The sequence below is a fragment of the Neolamprologus multifasciatus genome, chromosome 20, assembly GCF_963576455.1.
Source record: "Neolamprologus multifasciatus chromosome 20, fNeoMul1.2, whole genome shotgun sequence".
Taxonomy (NCBI): Eukaryota; Metazoa; Chordata; class Actinopteri; order Cichliformes; family Cichlidae; genus Neolamprologus; species Neolamprologus multifasciatus.
In genome coordinates this window covers 29,287,272-29,312,535 of record NC_140458.1, presented here as the reverse complement: position 1 = coordinate 29,312,535, position 25,264 = coordinate 29,287,272, and the positions used below count along the sequence as shown (strand labels likewise).

The 25,264-nt window shown below is 40.0% G+C and overlaps 1 protein-coding gene and 2 long non-coding RNA genes across 5 annotated transcripts in view; 2 read left to right on the top strand and 1 right to left on the bottom strand.

The window, feature by feature from the left end:
* The window catches only part of espn (espin), a 39,934-nt gene that overhangs the window by 2,283 nt on the left and 12,387 nt on the right, over positions 1–25,264 (top strand). For 2 of the 3 annotated variants that reach the window (XM_085145449.1, XM_085145448.1), the window contains 9 exons: positions 1,705–1,898; positions 8,739–8,925; positions 9,285–9,467; positions 10,160–10,291; positions 15,497–15,752; positions 16,171–16,463; positions 20,008–20,166; positions 22,060–22,291; positions 23,190–23,243. In XM_085145449.1, the coding sequence (XP_085001575.1) occupies positions 1,705–1,898; positions 8,739–8,925; positions 9,285–9,467; positions 10,160–10,291; positions 15,497–15,752; positions 16,171–16,463; positions 20,008–20,166; positions 22,060–22,291; positions 23,190–23,243 (1,690 nt within the window). The remainder of the gene's footprint in view (positions 1–1,704; positions 1,899–8,738; positions 8,926–9,284; positions 9,468–10,159; positions 10,292–15,496; positions 15,753–16,170; positions 16,464–20,007; positions 20,167–22,059; positions 22,292–23,189; positions 23,244–25,264) is intronic. The other variant, XM_085145451.1, reaches the window with a different exon arrangement.
* On the top strand, positions 1,905–7,568 carry LOC146495203 (uncharacterized). Its single transcript, XR_014871467.1, has 2 exons — positions 1,905–5,758; positions 5,877–7,568. It is a non-coding gene; the product is annotated as an uncharacterized LOC146495203 (long non-coding RNA).
* Positions 10,713–12,500, bottom strand: LOC146495202 (uncharacterized). The gene is made up of 2 exons (XR_014871468.1): positions 11,041–12,500; positions 10,713–10,954 (listed from the first exon to the last, which is right to left on the bottom strand). It is a non-coding gene; the product is annotated as an uncharacterized LOC146495202 (long non-coding RNA).

Here is a 25,264-nt window from a genome sequence, read left to right as displayed (position 1 = left end):
TAAAGAAATCACTGGACCCACAAAACGATGAGACTCAAAAAGCACAACTCTATCAAAGAGGTATCAAAGATGCCTTGCAAAAATAAAAATTAGACCTCTATTATTAAAAAAAATATGAAAACAGGAGCAGAAAACTTGTGAGGACGTGCAAAATCCACTCGAGAATGATCTTAGGGCATATTTTTGCTTTTTTTGAATCTCAGATGATTCTTAAATCGATTTGCCTTTTACTATTTAAATCCCAAAATGTGGACACCTTGTAAAGGTTATTCTATGTTGATATAAGTCTTTTCAAATTGAAGCTGAACTTTGCCTTATGTATAATTATAGTACAGATATCAAGATACAGTTTTACAGTTTAGCGTGGCCCCAATTTACAACACTTAAATGTATAAACACATAAAAGTTATTCTTGTATATATTTATTTGTAGTATACTGCATATTCCAGCATATTCCAGAAAGATACACAGATGTGCATCATTTGTGCCCTTAAAAGGAAATTCAGATTTCGAGTTTACCTATGTTACCAATATGATAATGAGGAGGAGGAGGAGCTTTGCTTTGACTCACCCACATGGGTCTCATTTATCTTCACCTTCTTGAGCAGAGGTAAAAGTGAAACTGACAAAGTGACAAATTCATATTATGTTATTATGAGTACAACACAGTCCTACAACCCTGCAGTATTAAGTTATCCACGTGAAGAACAGTCATAAGCACACCATCTTCAAGTGACAAAGAGTGCCCACAGATGAAGTGGTAACATGGCTGGTATGCAGTCAAAACTCTCAGTACACTTGAGTGCTTATTGCTGGTTTTCACCTTTGTTTTCTTTTTTTCTTGTTTGTGTTACAAAACTGTGATCATGAGTCTACTTGATGCTAACACCATTAGTCTGTAGCAGTACACTACCTCAGACCTAAGCATCTGTGTTAGTAAGATGTTAACAGATGACATGTCTGTTCAAGGACCACACAAGTTTGGTCTTTTAGGTTTTCTGTGTTAGCTATTGGTCTGCCTCTTGTTAAAGCTAATTGTTTTATAGCACTGAGAGCAATTCTGTGCTTGATATTCTTGCTACTGTGGTAAGTTATGAAGGTTTTTTACTTATTTATAAAAAAATAAAAATTGATTCCCCTTCCCGTAACAGTGAACAGGGTGATTGTGGCTCAAGAGCTGGCAGTTCGTCTTGTGATCGGAAGGTTGCCGGTTCGAGCCCCGGCTCGGACAGTCTCGGTCGTTGTGTCCTTGGGCAAGACACTTCACCAACCACCTACTGGTGATGGCCAGAGGGGCCAATGGCGTGATGTGGCAGCCTCGCTTCTGTCAGTCTGCCCCAGGGCAGCTGTGGCTACGACTGTAGCTTGCCTCCACCAGTGTGTGAATGTGAGAGTGAATGAATAGTGGAACTGTAAAGCGCTTTGAAGGTCTCAAAAAGTGCTATATAAATGCAATCCATTATTATTATTAACAGTACAATATACTTTGTAGCCAGTAAAAGTGGCTAGAAAAAAGTATGGGTATCAACTATTTTCTGGAGGTTATTGTTTTCTGGAAAAACAAGTAACCAGTTCAAATTAAATTAGTTATCAAATCATCATTTATTAATGCAAAGTCAGGCTGACAGTTGGTCACAGTTATTTTAAAAGGTGGGATTACAGGACTCCCTAGTTCAACATGTTCCTTATTTGTTTGCTTTACAGGCCAGGGACAGTTCTGGTGCCACTGTTCTTCATCTCGCATCCCGCTTCAGTCACCATGAGATCACCGATTGGCTGCTGAAGAATGGTGAGGTAGACCCTGGGACCCCCACCAATACAGGTGCCCTGCCTGTTCACTATGCTGCTGCCAAGGGAGACTTGCCCTCTCTCCGACTGTTATTGGGGCACAGCCCAAAGTAAGAGCAACATGATATTGTCTCCACAATTTTGTCTTCATCCTGCTGTTGATTGATAGTCATATATTTTGGTAACTTGTAGGATTTCAGTTGATGTTTTGAGCAGGAACTACAGATGCTCTTTATTTAGAACATAATCTCTAAAAGCAAGTCGGGTGCCACCACCTAAATTTTAAAATGGTCAACAAAAATCGTATAATATTGTATTTAAATTGGGGAGGGGCATATGAACTGCGATATGTATACAAATTGCAGTCCACTTTCTTAACTGCATATCTAATCAAATGTTTAAGAATATAAAACAGAAAATTAATGCATAGAGCTGTTGTTGTAACAATATGTAACAGTAGATCAATTCCACAGATTCAGGTTTCAGACTCAGTAAAACCACTTAGAAAGTCTGACGCTGATAAATGACGTACTGTGATTTACTAAGGTTAGCGCAACAACTCTTATTTCTTTTCCGAGGTTTAAAATGTTTAACTCTGCTACAGAAATAGCCGAAAACACCAACTTTCACTCATAGTCTGTAGAGTACAACTTGGCACTAGGGTGAAGTAAGTTGAACTTAAAGATTTAATTTGATACCTGATACTAAATGCTACCTATTACAATGTAAATGCTCATATATTGTTTTGAAAACAAATGATAAAAAACCTCTTGGTGGTTTAACTTTCCCAAAATACTGCACACTACTGCACCATTGATGCTGATTAAGTAATAATGCTGATATTGGTCTGTATAGCTGCATTTTAAGTATATATTGTATTGTACATATTAAAAAATTGGTAAACTGTAAGAAAAAAATGTGTTTTGATAATGAATTAATCATCAGGTTATTTACTTGATTAACAACACCAGTGCAAAAGTCCTAAATATTGGATTTCCTAATACCTGAAGTCTAAGAAAAACAGCAAATTTGTGAATATGTAACTAGCATTAACTTATATAAATTTTTTAAATGTTGTTTTATTTAACAAGACAAGTCCTACTGAGGTAAGATGTAAACACTAAATAATGGACAGCACCATTACAGGTTTTAAATACAACACCAGCCTATAGAACAGTTAATTGACCAGTAATTGTAAGATATGTGTGCATATGTGCATGGGTGATTGCCTCCTAATGAATATTACCCTAATCAATGCAGTGTCAGACCCATCTGTGCCAGAGATAATATTTGCTCATAACCACTGTATTAGCGCCATGATGAGGGAGTCATTGGTTGAGCTCTTTGCAGCAGCAAAACCAGATAAAATCTTTTATACATGTTGATATATATATATATATATATATATATATATATATATATATATATATATATGTGTGTGTGTGTGTGTGTGTGTGTGTGTATAGTTTCTACCTCTTCTACTTTCTACCTCTTCTTCTTTTAAAGAAGCCAGTCGTCATTTTACAATCAAAGTTTGCCTTAGCACTTATGTCAGATGCATTTAGCTAACACGTACGGCTGTTAGTTAACACGTCCCAGAGCCACATGCATGGATTAGGTGCTCAATCACATGGCTGTCGTCGTTTGGTTTGTTTATTGCTGTAGCCATCACTAGCTCTATTATTACTTGACATACTATAAAAGTTATAAAACAGAAAACATTAACTGCTCAGTGAAAGGATATTCTTTGTGCTTGTATCTGAACAACTATCAGTAAGAATTACATACTGCTACCATATGAAATAATGACTCAGTCTTTAACCCAAACTCTTTTCTAGAACTAGACTGACTTAAAATGACAAGCATGAGCCTTGTGCATTGACCCTTCAATATTGTGTGTTTGCACCCCAGATGGACGCATACCATCTGAAATTTTAATGAGTCTCATGGACATGTTAGCTCCCCGATAGCTGGGCTTCATTCACTCCTCTCCACCACCCCTCCCACTGTTGCTGTTTACCACCATCACCATGGTGACACACAGTAGCTCCAACTGGTGATAAGATAATGAGGAAAACAAATCCATCTGAAAAGACAAGCTGCTCTCTAAGCAGTAGCCTCGGCATTGTTTAGATTGCAACTTTGCAGCCGAGAGATAAAATTGTTGTTTCAGGGTTTATTACAAGCTGCAAATTTGTATTAATGAGTTTTAAGAGGCAAAAAATCACCAGGACTTTTTACTCTCACAGCATTGTTCATCAGTATAAACCAATGGGTTTAAGGTTTAGAAAAGAACTCCTTATACAACATCAAAAGAGTGAATATGTTTATACAAGACCTCATAGAGTATTTCCCCCTATACTTAGTAGTCTTGAGCTACACCTCATTTCTTGGTACTTTGCCTCCAAGGAGTTGCAAGCAATAGTCTTTGAGGCTTTCTGAGCATGCTTTTTTGTTTTGTAAGACACTTAACACTGAAATATGAATCATTCAAGAATCAAAGCTGTACATAACTCAAGAGATGAACCATTTTTGTGTCTACACATAACAAACAACTTAGCAAAGGAGCAGTTTTTAATTGTATCTTTAGGCACTTTGTTAGTAGTTTCCTGTCACATTATTTGTTCCTATTTCTAGTTGAATCTATGAAAAATAACAAACGTAACACAGTTTGACAGGGATAAATTAGTATTTCTGCACCAGAAAGGCGATTCTCAAAGAACTTTTAACTGAAAATGCAACAAGTCCTGAAAAAAATTGAGGAAACCAGACAAGTGAAAGACATAAGAAGAAGTGCCAGGCCTTAAAAACTACATACAACTGATGAACAGAAACTAAAAATCATATCCCTAATGAACAGGAAGTAGTTTAAGGAACTGACACGGGGACCTTCAGTTAATCCATCTACTGTCCACTAAACCCTCATCAGAAATGGTCACTGTGGCTGCCAATAAGCTGTTCTTAAGGAAGGCAAACAGGGAGAAAAGGCTGTGGTATGGCATATTACACAAGAACTAGACTGCAAATTAGTGACAACACGTCTTATGAATCCATATTGGAATTAATTTTTTAAAATTGTCATCAGTATTTATGGAGGTCATTTGGTAGTTTAAGGGCCTAACGCCAGTTACAAACTACAAAATACTGTTCATCAGTTGTCTGTAGTGTCCCCCAAAAGATAGACAAATTATCAGCAACCGATGCGATGTGGATATGGTTTGATAAATAGTGTGTTTTTGGTTATTCATCCTTATAAATAAAACATTTAGCTTAAATCTTTAAAAAAAATTAGCTTGATACGCATGAACTCATGAACGCAAGAACTCATGAATGGTAACAAACATCATTGTTTGGGTGCGCAATCAGACCGGGACACATTAGTGTCTTTACTTCCAGGGTGTCTGTTGGGTTTCACCCCCACCCACGTCCCAGTAAACCAAAACGAAAACCCTCCTGGGCTGTGTCTCTGCTGATAGCCTCAGTACACAAAAGAGTGAATGAATGTGAGATGGTGAAGGAGGGAGTGAGCGTGAGAGGCTACAGACAGGTTATGCAATCTATTAGTGCAGCTTAAGATCTTTGGCCGTGCCACAGTTTCTTCATGCAGTCGAAAAGGTTGCACTTCTGCATTAAGATAATCCAGAAAAGTGGGCGTCTTAACCTCCTCTGGAAACATGCAGAAGGAACAAGCATCAAATATTTGATTACTTTCATCAAATCAGCTTGTTCATTTCTTGCTTTTCACAGATTTGTTGTGTAGCAGTTGCTGAAACAGGACTGGTTATGACTGAAATGGTTAGCGAAATCCAGAATGTAAACCCATTTCTATTAACAAAGCATGTCCTCTCCCTCCAAGAAATAACCTTGTGTTGGGTTGGGTGTCGCTCATGTATCTGATGATCTGAGCATCAAGAGCACGGGAAAACCTCCCTGCTGAAAAACATAAGAAAAGACAGAACATTATAACTATGTCTGTGAAGGTTCTCAGTCATCCAGGTCATCGTAGTCAAAGGACCTTGCAAAGAAAAGCGTCCAAAAGAAGTCCAGACGCTTTTCTTTGCAAGCTCCTTTGACAACATTATAACTAGTTTAAACATTTATTTAGACCATAGTACTTAATGAGATTATTGAACATTAAGTGTGTTTTCTAAAGATGTGTACGCTCTCTCATTTTTCTCTGAAAAAACATATTTGTTATAATCCAACAGGTGTAGCAGCTCAAAACTGGTGTTTATTCTGTCTCTGACTTGTTTAAATATAATGTTGTTTGAATTCGCGATCAGATACACGGAAAGTAAAGGGTAAACAGGCCAGTGGAGTTGTTTAGTCAGCCTGTGGCTTAGCTGCACTTTTTTTTTTTTTTAAATCTTCTTAATAACGTCTTGGTACATGTTGAGTAGACCCACTTTCTGCTCTCTTTAATAAAAACAGGTTTAAACTGAGGGGCAGTAATGTAAATAGGCTGCATTTTTGTAGTACTTTTCTAGTCTTAGTGACCGCTCAAAGCGCTTAAATTACAGCCCACACTCACTTTCTCATTCACAGATGATAAAAACAAATCAGGTACCCAGTGTCACGCCATCTCACAGACTGCAGTTGGGGATCAAACCTTCAGATTAGTGGGCAACTGAGCCACAGCTTTCTTTGTCAGGCTTCTTTCTTTATCAAGCAGGTAGCACACCTGCCATCAGGATAACATCTGTGCAGTGTGTTTCTTAAAGTGAATCAATAAATACTTTCACAGATTTCAACATGAATAATGTTTGGTTACGAAGCCAAACAAAGTATATTTTATTCAGTTTTCATCGTGCACAGTGTCAGTTAGAGCTATAAGCCAGAAGTGTTGCTTATATTTAGAACCACATCAGACATCCCTGTATGTTCCCGCTGGTTTATATCGCTGTTTCAGTTATACCTTTATGGCTGTGCTGTCAATTACTGTATATAGAAAAGGTGCAGATTAGAGCTAAGTATTGTGCCATCAGATTTCCATTGTGAAATATGTAAAAACATACAATTTCATACAAAGAACTCACAGGCTGGGAAGCTAAATAAATCATATGATATTTTTCATTATTCAGATGGGGAAAAACCACTGAGCGGGTAACAAGCTTTTATCAAGCAAGAAGGCCATTAGTGTGACATCAATTACTTTACTAGTAATGAAGACAACCTTGGTCTTTGTTACCGTGTACATGAGTGGCTGACGAGGTAGCGTCCCTTGTGCCACTTGCTAGCTGTGTTGTCACACAAGGCTAAGCACTTTCTTAGCTCTTTGAAATCTACACCAGTTCTCCACTTCTTTGGTAGAGAGAATTCAAGCCTCTTCACTTTGAAGAGTTGTGACAAAGGGAGACTGTGCTTTGTTAGCCTGGTAACCATCAAGATTTTCAGCTATGATTAATGATAAATAGACATTTTCTTCTACACGGACGGCTGTGTGCAGATAAAATTGTTCACACTTTTGTTACACTCATGAATAAATAATTTGACTGCCCATTTCCTGATGACAGGAATGCAGATTACTTCCCCTTCTTATTTTGAAATATTTAGTATGTACTTTTTCTGCTTGGAACTTTTTTCTCAGTCACCCAATAGGCCCTCCTTTTTTTGATCTTCAAAGGTTAAGTTATTCCTTAGCATATACTCTTCCTGTCTCAGAATAGGACCTGACTGATTGTCATTCACATGTGGCGTTAAGTGAGGCAAATCCTTTTAAGGGAAAGCACGACAGGTTTGTGTTTGACTCTGCAGGAACCAACCATCCACTTAAGCTCTGCCTCTCAGTTAACTCAACTTCTGTTGCTCTCTGGCTACTCAGTTTGTCTTTTCTACTTGCACTGTTGGACGAGCACAAAGCAAGCCAGGTAAAGCCAGTGGAGTGATAATCCTCTTAAGAGACTCCTTGCTCATTTGTCAGAGTCCAAATAAAGCACTACCTTATAGGATTTAGTGGAGATATGTTTGTTCACTCTCTGACCTCCCATTGTGACTATAAAGATCTGGGACAAGAAGGGATACAAGCATCAGATGAGGTTTTGCATTGAAGGCGGAGCCAAGGGTAATAAAGGTGAGCAGGATCTGGCTGTGCATCACTGCTGTCTGCTCTCAAAATAGCTGCATGTTAATGCTGACAAGTGTATCTTTTCCTGTCCCAGCTAATTGTTAACTACAGCTTACACTTTCAGTTTTTTAGATTAATACCATTGCTTACATGTGAAGATTTAAAAAGATAAGGCTTGTGTTGTTTTAGGTTATTTTCATAGAGTGCTCTGTGCACACATGACGAAACGGATGTTTTGGCTGGCAAATAACGTGCACACCCATCATCTTGTAAGGAGCAGACACAGCCAGGTTTCTTCTCTTCGGTATAAAGACTGCCATCTTTTGTCAGAATTGCCACAAAGAGATTATTTTTGTTTCGTTTTTTTTACCTTTGTGATAATTGAAATACAATTTAAAATGAAAAATCAGCAAATCTACAACAGAATGTATTGGTCAGTCATTAACACCTGACTGAAATACGGTGGTGGGACCTTAAGAGAGCTGCGTGCAATCAAATACCCACAAATCTCAATGAACTAAAGCAATACTGTAAATAAGAGTGGGGCAAAGTTCCTTCACAACAATGTCAGAAAACCATCACTTCATGTCATTTTTGCTAAAAGCCACTGAATCATGTGGTGTACTTGGCTTTTCTCACACTGCTTCTGGAGTTTGGACTTTTTTTTATTACACAAATAAAGTCAAATATCACACGTTGTTGCTCTTCAGCGGTTGTTTTAAGCCAATTTAGAACCTGGTATGGACCAGATTATTTTTCTTTCATGATACATTAAAGCATAACATTGAAACAGGGTTTTACAGGTCTGTATTATCACTAATTTGGTTTTTATTTTTCTTATTATGCAGAAGTCTATCATTTTCCTTACTGATTCACTTTCCTACAGCCTTGTCAACTCCCAAACAAAAAATGGTGCCACACCACTCTACCTGGCCTGCCAGGAAGGCCATCTGGAGGTTGTCCAATACCTGGTCAAAGACTGTGGAGCGGATCCGAGCATTCGAGCCAATGATGGGATGACACCTCTGCATGCTGCTTCCCAGATGGGCCACAACACTGTCATTGTCTGGCTGGTGCGTTGGACTATCAGAACACTGTAGATCATGTCTTAATAATGGAATAGTTTTTCTTCGCTAAATGTGGGGTTTTTTTTAAAACGGAACAAGTGAAGGTACAATACTGATATTTATGATTAAGCAAATTACTTAATATTAGTAGTATTAGTATAATATGCTTGTGATATCTAAAATAGCTTGTGATATCACCAGAAGTCACATCATAATTGAACTTTTAACCAAAGTTTTCCTTCATCATTTGCTTGAAAAATGTGCCAAAACCACCATTTACTACTGGAGTCACAAAAATTGGACCAAAAGCAGCTGAAATCTTTCCGATGACTGCTAAGCATTAACCTCCATCTTGTTTCGTGCAGATGAGTTTCACGGAGATCAGCCTGACAGACAGAGATGGTGACGGAGCCACGACGATGCATTTTGCAGCCAGTCGTGGTCACGCAAAGGTCCTCAGCTGGCTTCTGCTGCATGGTGGGGAGATCGTCACTGACAACTGGGGAGGGACCCCCCTCCATGATGCTGCAGAGAATGGTGAACTTGAGGTGTGTGTTAGGTCTTATTGGATCAGCACAGTAGCAGAATATGTGTAAAGAAGCGCTCTTTCAAGAATTGTTGAAGTATATAGAGAAAACTATGTTTTTCATGATTATGTTTTTTTATATATTTTTTTTTACAAGAGTTGATCAGTGTGGACTTTTAAGAAGCTCACTGAAACACAAGTCAATAGGGAAGAACAAAGGTTGCTCAGTCTGAGAACAACAAGCTTATTCCAGCTTCCACTGGTGCTTGGTAGAAAGCTTGTTAAATTCATGCTTTAAACTGTTTCCAAGTTTCTGTAGACTTTGAAACAGAAACTTTTTCATGAGAAAGAGAAAAATGAATGATAACTAAGAGAAGATCAAAGAAAAGCATGATACTGCTACATTAAGTATTTTGCTTTTAGCTAGGACATTTACATTAATTAGTTGATCAGTGAGGGAGTGTGGTGATATAATATGGTGTTTTTCTGGTCTGATGCAGTGTGAAACAAAACACAATTTGTGTTAACATGTAGTCTAAGCCTTGCATTTATCCACTCAATATGTCAAACATTTTACATGTTGAGAGTCTGTCACACTGAACTGAGTGGAGTGTAAACAGTTTTTATCGTTGCTGACTGAAGATGAGTTTAAGCAGCCTGTTTCACAAACACTGACATCAGTCCACTCTGGAACTTTCTCTGTCTGCTTTTCAGTGCTGTCAGATCCTTGTTGTTAATGGAGTTGACCTGGGCATAAGGGACCAGGATGGCTTCACTGCAGCAGACTTGGCCGAATACAATGGCCACTCCCAGTGTGCCAAGTATCTGCACACTGTGGAGAACATGGTAAGAGTACATGTCTAAAAAAATGTAAATGTTGGATAGATAGATAGATAGATAGATAGATAGATAGTAGGGGTGCAACGATACACAAAATTCACGGTTCGGTTCGATACTTTGGTGTCACGGTTCGATATTTTTTCGATACAAAAAAATGTTCATGCTTTTTTAATTTGTAATTTATTAAAATGATAAATATATATTTTAACTCAAAAGTACAGTTTTTAAATTTAATTTTGCTGAAAGTGGGGCAAAAAAGTATATAGTCAGCCACCGATTGTGCAAGTTCCTCCACTTAAAATGATGACAGAGGTCAGTAATTTGCACCAGAGGTACACTTCAACTGTGAGAGACAGAATGTGAAAAAAAAATCCATGAATTCACATGGTAGGATTTGTAAAGAATTTATTCGTAAATCAGGGTGGAAAATAAGTATTTGGTCACCTCAAACAAGGAAAATCCCTGGCTCTCACAGACCTGTAACGTCTTCTGTAAGAAGCTTTTCTGTCCCCCACTCGTTACCTGTATGAATGGCACCTGTTTGACCTCATCATCTGTATAAAAGACACCTGTCCACAGCCTCAACCAGTCAGACTCCAAACTCCGCCATGGCCAAGACCAAAGAGCTTTCGAAGGACACCAGGAAAAGAATTGTAGACCTGCACCAGACTGGGAAGAGTGAATCTACAATAGGCAAGCAGCTTTGTGTGAAAAAATCAACTGTGGGAGCAATCATCAGAAAATGGAAGACATACAAGACCACTGATAATCTCCCTCGATCTGGGGCTCCACGCAAGATCTCATCCCGTGGGGTCAAAATGATCATGAGAACGGTGAGCAAAGATCCCAGAACCAAATGACCTGCAGAGAGCTGGGACCAAAGTAACAAAGGTCACCATCAGTAACACACTACAACGGCAGGGAATCAAATCCCGCAGTGCCAGACGTGTTCCGCTGCTGAAGCCAGTGCATGTCCAGGCCCGTCTGAAGTTTGCCAGAGAGCACATGGATGATACAGCAGAGGATTGGGAGAATGTCATGTGGTCAGATGAAACCAAAGTAGAACTTTTTGGTATAAACTCAACTCGTCGTGTTTGGAGGAAGAAGAATACTGAGTTGCATCCCAAGAACACCATACCTACTGTGAAGCATGGGGGTGGAAACATCATGCTATGGGGCTGTTTTTCTGCCAAGGGGACAGGACGACTGATCCGTGTTAAGGACAGAATGAATGGGGCCAAGTATCGTGAGATTTTGAGCCAAAACCTCCTTCCATCAGTGAGAACTTTGAAGATGAAACGAGGCTGGGTCTTCCAACATGACAATGATCCAAAACACACCGCCCGGGCAACAAAGGAGTGGCTCCGTAAGAAGCATTTGAAAGTCCTGGAGTGGCCTAGCCAGTCTCCAGACCTCAACCCCATAGAAAATCTGTGGCGGGAATTGAAAGTCCGTGTTGCTCGGCGACAGCCCCAAAACATCACTGCTCTTGAGAAGATCTGCATGGAGGAATGGGCCAAAATACCAGCTACTGTGTGTGCAAACCTGGTAAAGACCTATAGTAAACGTTTGACCTCTGTTATTGCCAACAAAGGTTATGTTACAAAGTATTGAGTTGTATTTTTGTTATTGACCAAATACTTATTTTCCACCCTGATTTACGAATAAATTCTTTACAAATCCTACCATGTGAATTCATGGATTTTTTTTTTCACATTCTGTCTCTCACAGTTGAAGTGTACCTCTGGTGCAAATTACTGACCTCTGTCATCATTTTAAGTGGGGGAACTTGCACAATCGGTGGCTGACTAAATACTTTTTTGCCCCACTGTATATATATATATATATATCTGATTGAGGAATCACTCATCTTTGGAAAAGATAGTTTATTACAGAGAAATGGCTCTTTCCAAAATAAAAGCTACACTATACGCTTCTTTTGAGCTATATTCTCAGCAGCATATTAAACATATCAGGTCCCCATAAGGAGAATCATGTGCTAACAGCTGTCTAAATGACTCTGGTAAAGTTTGTAGCATGCCTGCTTGTTGTTTTTGTCTGCTTCCACTTGTCTTTGCACTAGGATGATGTCGGAGTAAATGTGCAGTCATATTCGTTGTGTTCCCACTAGTGCTGTCAACGTTAATCTGAAATGAGGTTAACGCCACAACACGGCAAATCTCCATTAACGAGCTACCGCGGATTGCCCCGTGCGTGGGGCTTAGGGTTGCCAACTCCCTGAGAAATAAATAAGGGACACCTCGTGGCCAGGGCCGGGCGACCCAGTTGTTTTCACTCTTCCCAGTGTGGTGAATTTTTTAGCTCCTTTTTTGTGTGTGAAATTATTTTTTTAACCATTTGACTTGAATTTGATTTAAGTAGATGCGTATTCTTTGTGATATCAACACATGGGAAACAAAAATCATTTAGCCATTTATTTTTAGCTCAAAATGACAACATTAACACAATAAAACAGGTCTTTCTTAAACGGAAGATTGTCATGCTTAACTTTTGAGAATAAAAGTAAATCTTTCTTCAAAAGAACTCTGTCCTGCTTAACTTAAAATTATATAAATTAATAGAAAACAATAGAAAGAAAAATATTCTTGTAACAGTGCACATTTAGTGCATTTAGTGCAATTGGCTTCAGTAGAGGCATTATTTCAGCTTTTGCTCCCGTTTGTAAACCCACTTGTTCCCATGATTACGCATCATAACTCATCATCATTATTCATCTATGTATTACTTTTATGTATTACTCATCTATTTGTTGTAATCATCTATCATTGCAGTTGTTTATTACACAAAATAAATTATATTATCACACTTCTGGCCACATAGCGCTGATATTCACTGCACATGCCCATTTTAACCTTAACCAGAGGGTTTAAAAACAAACAAACCAGTGTTTACAAACCATATCTGCTTCTGCCATGGCCTGGTGGACAAAAATTGGTTAAGGGTTCCCCGAGCTTTCACGCCCCTCATGTTCTTCATGTGCTTCATGTATAGGTGTTTTCCTTTTCCCATTCTTCCCTGTTCTTTTGCAGCCTTTTTTCTTTCTCTGAGAGGAACAAACATTGCTGGTCTAATGCTGGGCTCACGCTGTGCGAGTTTTGGCCCATTTTGAGCCGATTTTTGAGTCGTGCGACCAATTTGGTGATCGGCCCGATTTTGGCCTTCAACGTGCATCGTGTAGTATACGTGGGGTAACGAGAAGCGATTAACACCTCATGACCAGCTCATCAATCGCTCGTGAGGGTGTCACCGCAGCCGCTCACACTGCTCACGCGCAAACACGTAAACGTCGGTGAAAAAGACGGAGCGGCTGTGCAGCGTGTGATCTGGACACAAGCGATGGAGGCACAACTTGTAGAACTTTGGAAAGCTCATCCGAGCCTTTTCGATGTGGCATCACCAAATTATCACGACCACAACAACCGTGAAAATAGTTGGATTTACATTGCTGCTCAATCACAGCTGCCTGATCATGTTTTTCATTAGCAATTTAGCAAAGTTGATGGTGGTGTGTGTCTGTGTGAGTGAAAGACAGAGAGGGAGAGCGAGCGACAGATTTTCTGTTATAACCTTCATTTTATGGAGGCACAGTGTGAGCACTCGGGTCGCATCAGAGCATCGGGCGGTATAGTGTGAGACCCTGCATCGTGACCTACGAACTTATAACCCATGCGAGCCAATCGTGCAGTTTGAAAATCGCACAGTGTTTGCCCAGCTTCAGGTGTACTGTCGTTTGAGACTTGCACCGCAGTGTCGGCGTTTGTTTCCCTCTTGGCCATGCTTTTTGTTGTGGTCATCTGTTGTCTTCCGGTATTTTCTCCGCAAGCGACCTTTCCTCAACCAATGAGATGAGCGGTAATCTGAATGTCATACTCGAATTGTCATAAGTGTGCTGTCAGCTCATTGGTCACAAAGCAGGAGCGGGGCTGGGAATTATGTTTTCAAACAAAGCGTTAATTACATTAAAACTTATAGACTACTTTTGATTCTCACTGTACTACGGGACAAAGTGCGTCCCTTTTCAGCTCAATACGGGACGTGTACTTTTGTTTCTAAATACGGGACGATTCCGTTTTTTAAGGGACGGTTGGCAACCCTAGTGGGGCTAGACGGCCAACACCTTAACGAGCTAACTGCGCTAACGCACTAGTTCCCACCAATGTAATTGAGCATTGCGTGTCACATTTGACATACTGTTTTACTTTTGTCCATGATGGCTTACCTTCAGGGTCATACATCACATGAAAACCAAAATAGTTCCAAACGCCAGATCTGAATTAGGGTGGGGGAGGTTCAATTTGCCATGTTGCAACAAGAGCCTAACTTCTGTCTGCTAGCTTGCCCTGCGCTCAGTGAATCTGCGTTCGACTACTCCGCCTAGGCTGCACTGTCAAGCGCAGATCCACTGAGCGCTCAACACAGACAGCATCGTCAGAAGGAAAGTTGATAAAATAAATTACAAATTTTGTATTGTTCGATACATATGCGTACCGAACCGAAAGCACTGTATCCAACGGTTCAATATCGATACGAATATCGTTGCACCCCTAATAGATAGATAGATAGAATTAATAATGGAGATATTTCAATAATGTTTAGCTTTCTATGAACCTGCCTCCCATGACAGACTTCAGACTCAGATAATTAGTCAAGCTACCTGACACACAGTGCTCTCCATGGCCTTAACCCTCTGATGTTCCTGAGTGGCCAGGGGAATAATTCTTTCTCACAGAGCTCGTTTGGCATCGATGACATATTTCTCTCTTCTTGTGCTCTTTCTCATGGGGCGCATTCAGCCAATTGAGTCCTGCATTGTGGGAAAAGCAAAAAGATCCCCAGAGCCATTCTCACTAGCTGTGAGGTGTTTCATTAGTGTGCCTGCAATGCTGTTCTTCTCCTCGTTAAGTCACCAGGGACTGAGTGGCAGTGAGATTTAACAGCTGATGAATGCACATATAGATTTTAATAAGAGACAAATTTATGAGCCTGCCATAATGACCCTGTATCTTCCTAAATCTAAAAATTAATGAACCAGATGTGTTTTATTAATGATTAATAAGTAATTAATTGAGGTGCAAATGCTTTTTGCTTTGTTTTAGTAATGTGGAAATGATATCCATATATCAGACAACCAAGTAGAATAAATTGAACAATCGTGAAAATTGAATGTTCATAAAACTTGTCCCCTCGCAGAGTGTGGAGCACCGCGTTTTGTCCCGGGATCCCTCGACGGACCTTGAGTACAAGCAGCCAGACTCTGGCCTGTCCTCCCCAAACACCACCATGCCTCCTTCCGCCCAGGCAGCACACTTTGACATCGGTTCACCATCCAGCTCCCTGTCCAACTACGACTCAGCCAACTCCAGTCAGTCCAGCACTGGGGAGAAGAGGAGCAGCTTGACAACGTCACGAGGCCCACCTGCTCAGCTGAGCGCAGTTGCACACACAGGTCTGCTGCTCTTTACACATTAAGGATATAATATGTATCTTTTTCAAGCATTTCAGAATGACAAATGCCGATCAGATCAACACCTACATATATGATATTATATTTAATCTCATCTTAATAAGATTGTTGCATGAAAGGCTTGCTATCTTCAGTCTATATCCTGACTCTACTATTATGGTATTTCAGCAATAATACAGTCAGCAAAGCGCAGGAAACAGCATGGAGCAGTTTGCTTGCTGTCGCTTGATGTCAAAGGTGCCATACTAGTGCTGCACCCTAGTGGCCTGTGTGCAGACGTCATTAGTGTGACATTCATGTTTCTCATTCATCTCTCAGTTGTGTAATCAGATGTAGACTGGAGGGAATGTTTTACAAATGCACACATTTTCCTTCCTGTAATTGGCTGTTGTTTTCACAGGTGCACCAGAGACAGCCATTTCAGACATGCAGGCCTACATGGATATGCTAAACCCAGACATCAGCTCCGATACGCACAAGAAGAATGAGGAGCCTGATGATGGAGCCTCCAAGCTTCCGCCACCACCGCCGCCCTTTCCCCCACCGCCTCCCCCAGAGTCTCCTCCGAGACCCCCTCCACCCCCCAGCTACCCAGCTCCACAGCCTCCACAAGAGCCATTGGCAGCCGAGTTCCTTAAAGTCAAAAGCAACTTGCGCCGTGTGGACAACAAATCCCAAAAAAAAGAGAGGCTGGTAAGCTCCCGGTTCAGCTGAGGAAAAGCTGTTTGTCGGAAGTGCCATGAGGTTGTGCAAATATTTTCTCTCTATGGAGGAAAATCTGACAGAAAAATGAAAGCAACCATATTTATATAAATTAGTGTTTGTGCATTTATCTCAGCAGGGATAGGGTTTCACAGCCTGGCTTATTTATACCGCTAGACCAGCAGAAGATTTCTTTAATGTGACTTCACACAACATCAGCTTCAACATGCTCACTTTTAGTTAAACTTCAGATGTCATTCATTTTGGGAAAACACCAAAAGTGACATGATGTGACCAATACTAGAGTAACAGAAGGAATGGGAGGCGGGGGGTAATAAACTAGCCACTAGCTGTTATTTTCCCTTGTGCCTAATCAGTGAGCTATAACTCTTATGTAACAATGTGCCTTGTCTTATACCCACAATGATGTTATTGTGTTAGCATTGCTAACGAGGGCAAAGAATATGCTCATTACCGTAGCAGGGCTCTGGCTTGACGCACAAACAATGGTTGATGGGTTTGATCTTAATGCCAGTAATTAATCTGGCCCAAGATCACTCAAAAATGTAGCTGACAAGAAGCAGCCATTAGGACTGGCATAAACATTAGTGTCTGTAATGCTTTTGTTGATTTAGTGTTAAAAATGGTTGTGTAGGTGTAATTATAATTGAAACGTAAAGAGCCGTTCTGGGAACACTGCAGTACATGTGAATTTATTTAATATATGAGTCTCTGTCCAGTTACAAGTTTACTTGACTTCCACAAAACACTCAAACCAAGCAGATATATATATATATATATATATATATATATATATATATATGAAGGTCAGGAGGCAGCAGAACCAGCTGACTAAACAAAAAAATCAATTGTTCAGACAGGGGCCGTGTGTATGGTTGTTGTTCGCTGTCATCAAGTCCACAGTTAGTGAAAGTGTCCTTTCGCCATAGATCATCTCCATGGTGAGTTCTGTGTGTATTTGTATCTAGGAGCATGTGGCGTCAGCCATGTGGAGCTTTTAATTAGTACCCCGACCCCTCCCTCCCTTCTTTGTACCCAGGTGACTGGCCCTGGGCGGCCATCATTAACATTTAACAATGAAAGCACACATAAGATCATTGTGCGCAACATACGTCGGAAAGAAAACAAATTACCTTGAAACAGTGAACAGTGTCATTTCATAATCTAGTAAAGGAACTTCATGTGCAAAAAATTATTTTAAAAGCTTACTAAAAGATATTTTAGGAGGGGGGGGGTGCATCTGCAGTCTTTCTGGAAAAATTTGGACTTTGAACTCTCACTTACATGAGATCTTTGCTGCTAATTCTGGGCCCTGAAAGCTAGAAAATTCTCATAATCCTAAAGCCTGGGAGATTTGCATGTGACTGACCACGGTCAGGGAAACACATGGGTGTTGGTGTTTTGCATAAGAGGAAACGGGTAGAGTTGAGGAGTGGTTGGTCTACGGGTTAGTGGTGACATCGCTGCCAGCATTGTGGCCGGCCCAATAGGTTATTGATGAGACCTGTAGGTAAATTGAGAGGGCAGGTAAAGTGACAGGCAGCACTGAGGAGAGAGGAGGTGAAGCTCTGGATCTGGTGACAGCTACCTTCTTTGCTCTGCTGGGTTTTTGTGGATGAGACTCTGTCTGTACTGGAGGAGAGCTATAAGAGAGGACTCACAGCGCTGAGGTAAGGTGTTAACAGGAAAAAGTGCTGTCACGTAGTGGGAAAAAATGAAGAAAAAAGATGCTACAAATTGTTTCACGTATTATCTCCAGGTTCAGGTTGGAGCGGTTTAAGCCGCTGTATGAACGATGAGTGTGTTGCATAAAAAGTCATGCTTGAATTTTAGACTTGGATTTACTTTACTTTATAAAAGGTTATTTCAGTGGTTTGCTTTTAACTTTTATAGGATGTCAAAATATTTTAATACGACCGTGCCTTTTGCAAGGCTACATGCAAATGTGCTAAACCTCTTCAACAACAAACAGGTTAAACAACCATCTATCTATCTATCTATCTATCTATCTATCTATCTATCTATCTATCTATCTATCTATCTATCTATCTATCTATCTATCTATCTATCTATCTATCTATCTATCTATCTATCTATCTATCTATCTGTGGGTGTGTGCGTGCGTGTGTATAAAACATATGACTTTATGCTGAGAGATAGATCTATATAATGGGAAGAAAGGTTGTCTGTGTGTATGCTTCTCTGTGGCTGATGGGAGCGGGGGGCAGCTATAATGCTTTGTACAATTGCTATTGTTGACCCACCTCCCTGGAGGATGACAAACCATCTGTAGCACTCCCCAGCTCACATTACTCTCCTACTTGATGAGTGCTCAGGGACCATTTCTGTGACAGCAGACATGAGTCAACAAAGTTAAATAGGCTTATAAAAACTCAGAACATGACACCACAGAGGAGGAGAGGTCAGGGGTCAGCTGTCCATTATTGGTTATGTTAAACACTGTGCTCTTGTCTGGATTTTGTGCGAAGCCATGACCTATGCACGCATTACAATGTAAATGACCGCAAGTCTGTTGCCTAGCCCTGGATTTGAAAGGCAAAGTAATTGTATTTTTTTCCGTCAACGACTCTCGCACGCTTGTAGCTGAAAGCTTTTAAGGTTCATTTTTGACATTAAACATTAAAAATGTGGTGTGTTGTCTTTTACACACATTTTGTAGTGCACACTTTTGAAAATCAATTATTTCAATTTTAAAAAGTTTTCATTGAATTTGATTTGAGTTGAGTAAATGCAAATTTGAGGCTTTTTGCATTAGTAAAATCTGTCCACAGAAAGCCTGGAAAAGCATGTTAGTCATAATGCAATGTGATCGCATCCATCGCTACTGTCCGGTAACCTGGTAACTCTCATGTATATGCACGCTTTAACCCACACAGTTTCTTTTAACACCAGCTTTGATATCCTGGCTTTACAGCTCCAATTGTTGGATAGATGTCGGAGTGGAAAGTGAGAGTCCATAACTAAAGGTTCAAGTTAGTGACCTCTGACCTTGCTCTTAGAGAATGGTCTCCCTTACGCTGGTGTAAAAGTTGCATTGCATGTGAACCATTATGTCCTATAGCTCCACAAATTTAGCATGGAATATCAATGACTATTGAACCAAACTAAAGCCTTGTTGTGAAGTGTTGTGAGTGAATAAAGCCACTTTGGTCACAAGAGAAGGCTAATCTGGGAATAAAAGATGGTAAATATGTTGTACACAGCATCGCAGAATGAAAGGTTCACTCCCAAAGCATTGACAATGATTATAAGTCACAATAAAATAATTCAATGCAATTCAGCACAACATAAATGATTATACATTTTTGCATCCAAATCCAATAATCAGTCTATCGATAGCAATCATTCATTCACTGGTTTTACATGCACTTCAAACTAAAAAAAAAAAACAACTCACGTGAGTGAACGTTAATGTACTCATGTGAAAGTCGGTGGGTTAAACAACATAAATTACATTTCTCCTTTCTCTCTCTTGTTTGAATCTCTTAATCAGTTAACTCTTGGAGAGAGCCACGACAAATTGCGCCGTGTGGATTCAAACAGGAAGTCAAGGAGTTTCAACAAGCAGCCCAGCACTGGGGACTACTACAAAACCCTGGGGAGCGACACGGCCGAGCCTTGTGGGAGCAAAATCATGGCACCCAACGAGGAGGTGAGCCCGAGCTCTGCCGTTTATGCAAACTATACATGGTTAAAAATTATAATAATACGTCTGCCTCTATATATGTTTGTTGTATTATAGGTTCTTATTTTAATGTATGTACTTGTCTATATGTTTCTGGAAATGTGTGTGAAAAATGCTTTTTTTGCCCTGGTATGTTTGCTTTTATTTCTTTATGTGACATACCTTTTTTAACACAAGGCAGCTTAATATTGTGTGCATTATACAAAAATATAAAATAAATATTACTTTGTTATAATTCAGTTGTCTCAAAATTTTGGGTGACATTGAAAGTCAGTACATGAGCTGGAAGTCTGATGGATGTAAGGTTAGTAGTGGGTTGACATAGTGTGCCCTGGTTCTTCCATGAAGGCTCCTTTTCTCCTTTTTCCTTTCTTAACTCCTTATAAGGTCATTCCAGTCTGAGGTTTAGCTTGCTGACGATGGCATTCGGTTACAAAACTGGCTGCACTATTTGCCTAAGCATTGCCACTCAGCATGTTATATAATGTTGCGTCCTCTTGAACTTTTGTTTGCCACCTGATCCAAATTATCCCCTTATTTCCATTGCCTCTTGAGTCTCCACCCCATTGTGTAAACTGTCCAAGAGGCTACAGTAGATCAAACTCAGTATGATCGCTGACAACAAAGCACTTAGCAAGAAATCACCAACGAAAGGGACACAAAAAGGAGAATCCCACTGAAGCTGAACGTATTTGTTAGATAAGTGGCCAGCTTGTATGTGTTAGGCTGTAATAAAATCCCCCACATGTACATCAGACTGCAATGTAAACATTTTGATAATGCTTTTTTATTGACTTAGGCACTATTTATTAGCCTACTCGGTCACCATTGACATAATGCGCTTACACAACAGAATTTCCCCAGAAAGGACAAAAGGTTAGTCCAAAATTACGTGCCATTGTAGGTGCCCTGAAAAGTTGATCAAGGAAAATTTCTGTTCGCATTTGCATGTCAATCCCAGTATTAAATATAAACTGTGTGCTTGTTGCCACATACCTTCACAGGCAGCTGAATGAATAGAATCTGGCAGACTCTCACCAACATCCCTAGAGAAGTGTTCTTATAATCTCATGGGTATCAGGGGTGGGGGTGTTTTGGATGACATGGGTTATAATCCTCATTGAGCCAATTAAGGCCTCAGCGGGGCCCCTCCTGGTCTCAGCACAACCCTAGCAGATGGGCTGGCTAATCAGCAGAAGCGGCACGTGCTGCCAAGACCCATCTGGACATGGCCAACCCCCTTCCAGCTCTCTGGGGGGTTTGAAAAGTAAAGGCGGCAACAATGACAAGCACGCGTCTGAGGAATAATGGAGCGGTGGAGTCGAGTTAAATGTCATGGTCTATTAATTTGTCTCCACAGGAGGTGCGGCACACTTTCAGAGTGTGTCAGACGTATGCACTGGGTGGGGCGGGGCAGTGACAGATGGCTGTTTTCCCCTCAGACCTTTCCCCCTTGAGATTATGTCATATTAGCTGTTATTAGCAAAGGGCATTGTGTTGTTATGAGTTAATGAAAGACAGGAGGAAGCTGAAGTATCGTGCCACTATACATTTGCGCCTGTCAAGCCTCAGCGCAGGAATCTCAAGCTCTCTCAGATATTATTTTAGATAAATGTTGTGGCATCTTTTTTTCACCAGTGAATTTTTAAAAAAAATTTCCAACACTGAAAAAAAAACTTTTTGTAAGGCACAAAGAAACTCTCAAGAGTATGCAAAAAAATTGTGGAGCAAAAATAAGTGTTATTTTAATTCTTTCAGGATAAAGCAGTGTTTCCAGTTAACAACAATGTAGTTTTTAAGACAAAACCTCAGAATGCAGAATGAGTGACATTTTTTTTACCCTCCCTTTTGTTGGTTCAGGGTTCTGTGTTATTGGAGGAGCCAAATGAAAATCCCGCCCAAAGCTCTGAAAATGGGACTACAGAGGAATCTGTTCCTCAACCACCACCTCCTCCACCACCACCTCTCCCCCCAAGCAATCCAATGCCAACACCCCCGCCACCTCCTCCTCTGCCTCCGGAGACACAAACCCCTCAGAATAATGCCAACGTCACGCCCACCAATCAACGACGCCCATCTTCGTCGTCAGGAAGTAAGTCAACCAAACCTGCTTTTTTCCCTAATCTCAATACTTTTTTCCCCATCTTTGTTTCCTGCTATATTAGTCCTAGAAAGCAGAGACTGGTGTATTAATGGGTACCAAGTAATCACCCTGGGTAATGATGAGTTGAGTCTGACCCTAGCATTCTAAATAAGAGATTATAAATTAATGATGTAGCGCTAGCATTACCCTGAGAACTGGTTTAGTGTTCAGCCATTTCCTTAAGTGCCCTGGACGCACTGGATGATGCAGTCTGACGGTGCACATGCCGCTCGAGTTGCAGGGAAATTTTAACTTATGTATAAGGCTGTTTTTTAAGTGCTAAAAATGTGGAATTTTAAAATACATACGTGTTTTAAGATTTGAAACAAAATATCTATCTTGTTCTAACGTTGATTAATGCATTTCCTTTTTCTAGAAACTCCTTAATATACAAGGAAATTCAGTGAAAGTGAAGTTCCTAAATTTGATTATGACAAATCCAGTTCTTGGAGCTGACATCTGCCATTCTTTGCATACATGTCTACATACATAACTTCCTGCTTATACTATTGGTCAGTATACTACAAAAGCAAACTGGAAACTGAGCAAAAATACCAAAAATCTTTGCTTAAAGAATCTTGTTAATGATAGGCAGATATCAGTCTTACCTGATAAAGATATTACATGAAGAGTGACAATATACAAAATACTCTTTTCTCTTGTAATTCTAAATACATTGATGTCACTTGGTTAAAAACTGTCACTTTCAATTCAGCATTGCTTTTCTGCTTTATACGTTTCTGTTTACATGTTCTTTATCTCTCCTGTTTGCTCTCCATGCACTTCTCTCTGTTTTGTTTCTTTTGTTTTTTCCCTCTTCTTGCCTGCCACCATGTGCTCTGTCAAGGCAGAGATAACTCTGCCTCACAGGCAGAGGGAGGAGCACTTAGACAGATGAAGAGTAAGTAGAGACTGCGAATCAATTGCATTTAAGCTAAATCACTTCATCCTGTTTAGATACATTCAGAGTTCACAGTTGTCCTTCCCACTTACATGACATTTTATAACATTTGTCTAAATTCTAGAGCGTTTTAACCTGTCCATAGCATTTTATGTAAATAACTTTATATAAGATATTGTTTCAAACCATGAGTATCCAATTTATCAAAGCAGCTGTTCTATCACCCTTTGAAAACTGAACTGAAGGAAATTTACTTTTAAGTACAATGTGACCGTGATTGCTGTTAACAAAGGCAATGTTTGAATGATTACCTACATTTTTTTATGTATTTTTACCCAATGCCGCATGGTTTTCCTGTCAATACAGTGAGGACGAGTATTAGTGCAGAGTTACTGTATTCCAGGTAAAACAACATAAAAAAAAAAGATTTTTACTAAGATTTCAGAATCAGCGAAACGGCAACATAAAACACAGAATAACAGAAAATTTAACATTACAATCTAATTAAGAAACATTTTGTAACAAGTACAGCAGGCGAGGCATTTTGTTACCTTAAACAAAGCTGTAAGTAAACGCACCATTAAAGTATAACCTGGCTATAGCATAAGTGACAATTATACCTTTTTACAGTCTCTTTATGTTATCTGTACGCTTTGTTCAGCAATTATCCAACTGTCCTATCTGTTCATGCTCCTTCTGCCGACCAATGGTAGGAGAGCAATAAAAGACTTAAAGCTAAAGAGTGGTGTGTGCTCGCTAATGGCATGAGTCGCGTGAACTGTTAAACAAGTTGTTTAGTGGTCATAAAATTAAACGCCACCAACTCGTTTGAGAGCTTAAGATGAATTTACAACTCAAACACTCCACACACGCCACAGCAGCAGAACAAGTGGCTAATTCCAAATGCTGCTGCAACAATGGCGATGGTTACGAGTCCTTTATTGTCCTGTTGCTCTTCTATTGAGAACAACTGCTTACCTTTTATATTGCACTGCGCACATTTTCATCTAATGATTTATTCAACAGAATTAACCAGTAGTGATAAACAGGCCATAAAATTAAAAGCCTTCTATTAATCTCGGAGCAACAAACCAGGCGGCTGAATGAAGAGGTTTATGTCTCTGTGGTTTTCAGTTTGTAAGGGTGCAAAGGATCCTGCTTTTTATATCATAGGTCATAGCTGACCTTAACAGCAACACACCATAGGAACATGTCACACTGTTTGCCCGTTTCTCTTCATAGAAACCTCCACCCTCTCTCCACCCACATCCCAGGCTAAATACAATCATACTAGCAAAGACTCAAAAACACAAATTTTAGTCTCTTTTCAAAAAGTTGCAAGCACACCAACTTAGAATGTGTCTTTTTTTTAAAGATACAGCTGTTTAATGTTGTTTAGCTGTTTTTAAGTTTGAAAAAGCATTTAATCATGCTTATGTGCAACTGATCTAGTTACATTTTAGCCCAGGATATTTTAGATTTGTACCTCTCGTGCGATGTACTGAGCTTTTTAAAATGAATTTAAATAGCCGTCAAAGGTGTTTCAGCTCTTTCTTTTTTATGCTGAAGCTTTACACAGGCCGCAGCTTCAATCAAGCACACATTGTAAAAGGCTTAGTGGTGTCACACACAGGCAAATCTCTCTCTCTTTCGCTCTCTCACTCGCTCTCTCTCTCTCTTTCTCTCTATCTCTCTTTCTCTCTCTATGTGATGCAGAAAATATGAGGGGCAGCTGTATGTGTCTCGAAACAGTTTATCAGGTCGATCGAACTGAATCTTGGTCTGGCGTTGGGCACTGAGAAGCCGGGGATTGAAACACGGTGTGCGTGTGTGCGTTTGTGTGTGTTAATTCCTAGCTGGCTTGCCAATGGCTGGCTGTCACTTCCAGTTACGGGTGATTCCTTTAGATTTCCCCCAACTGTGATGATAGGTCTTTAATGGAAAGCTGTTCTCTCCTCCCCACGAGAGAGACAGAGAGAGCAGGGAGAGTGAGGAGGGGTGGCACGCTAGCGAGTCTTTGT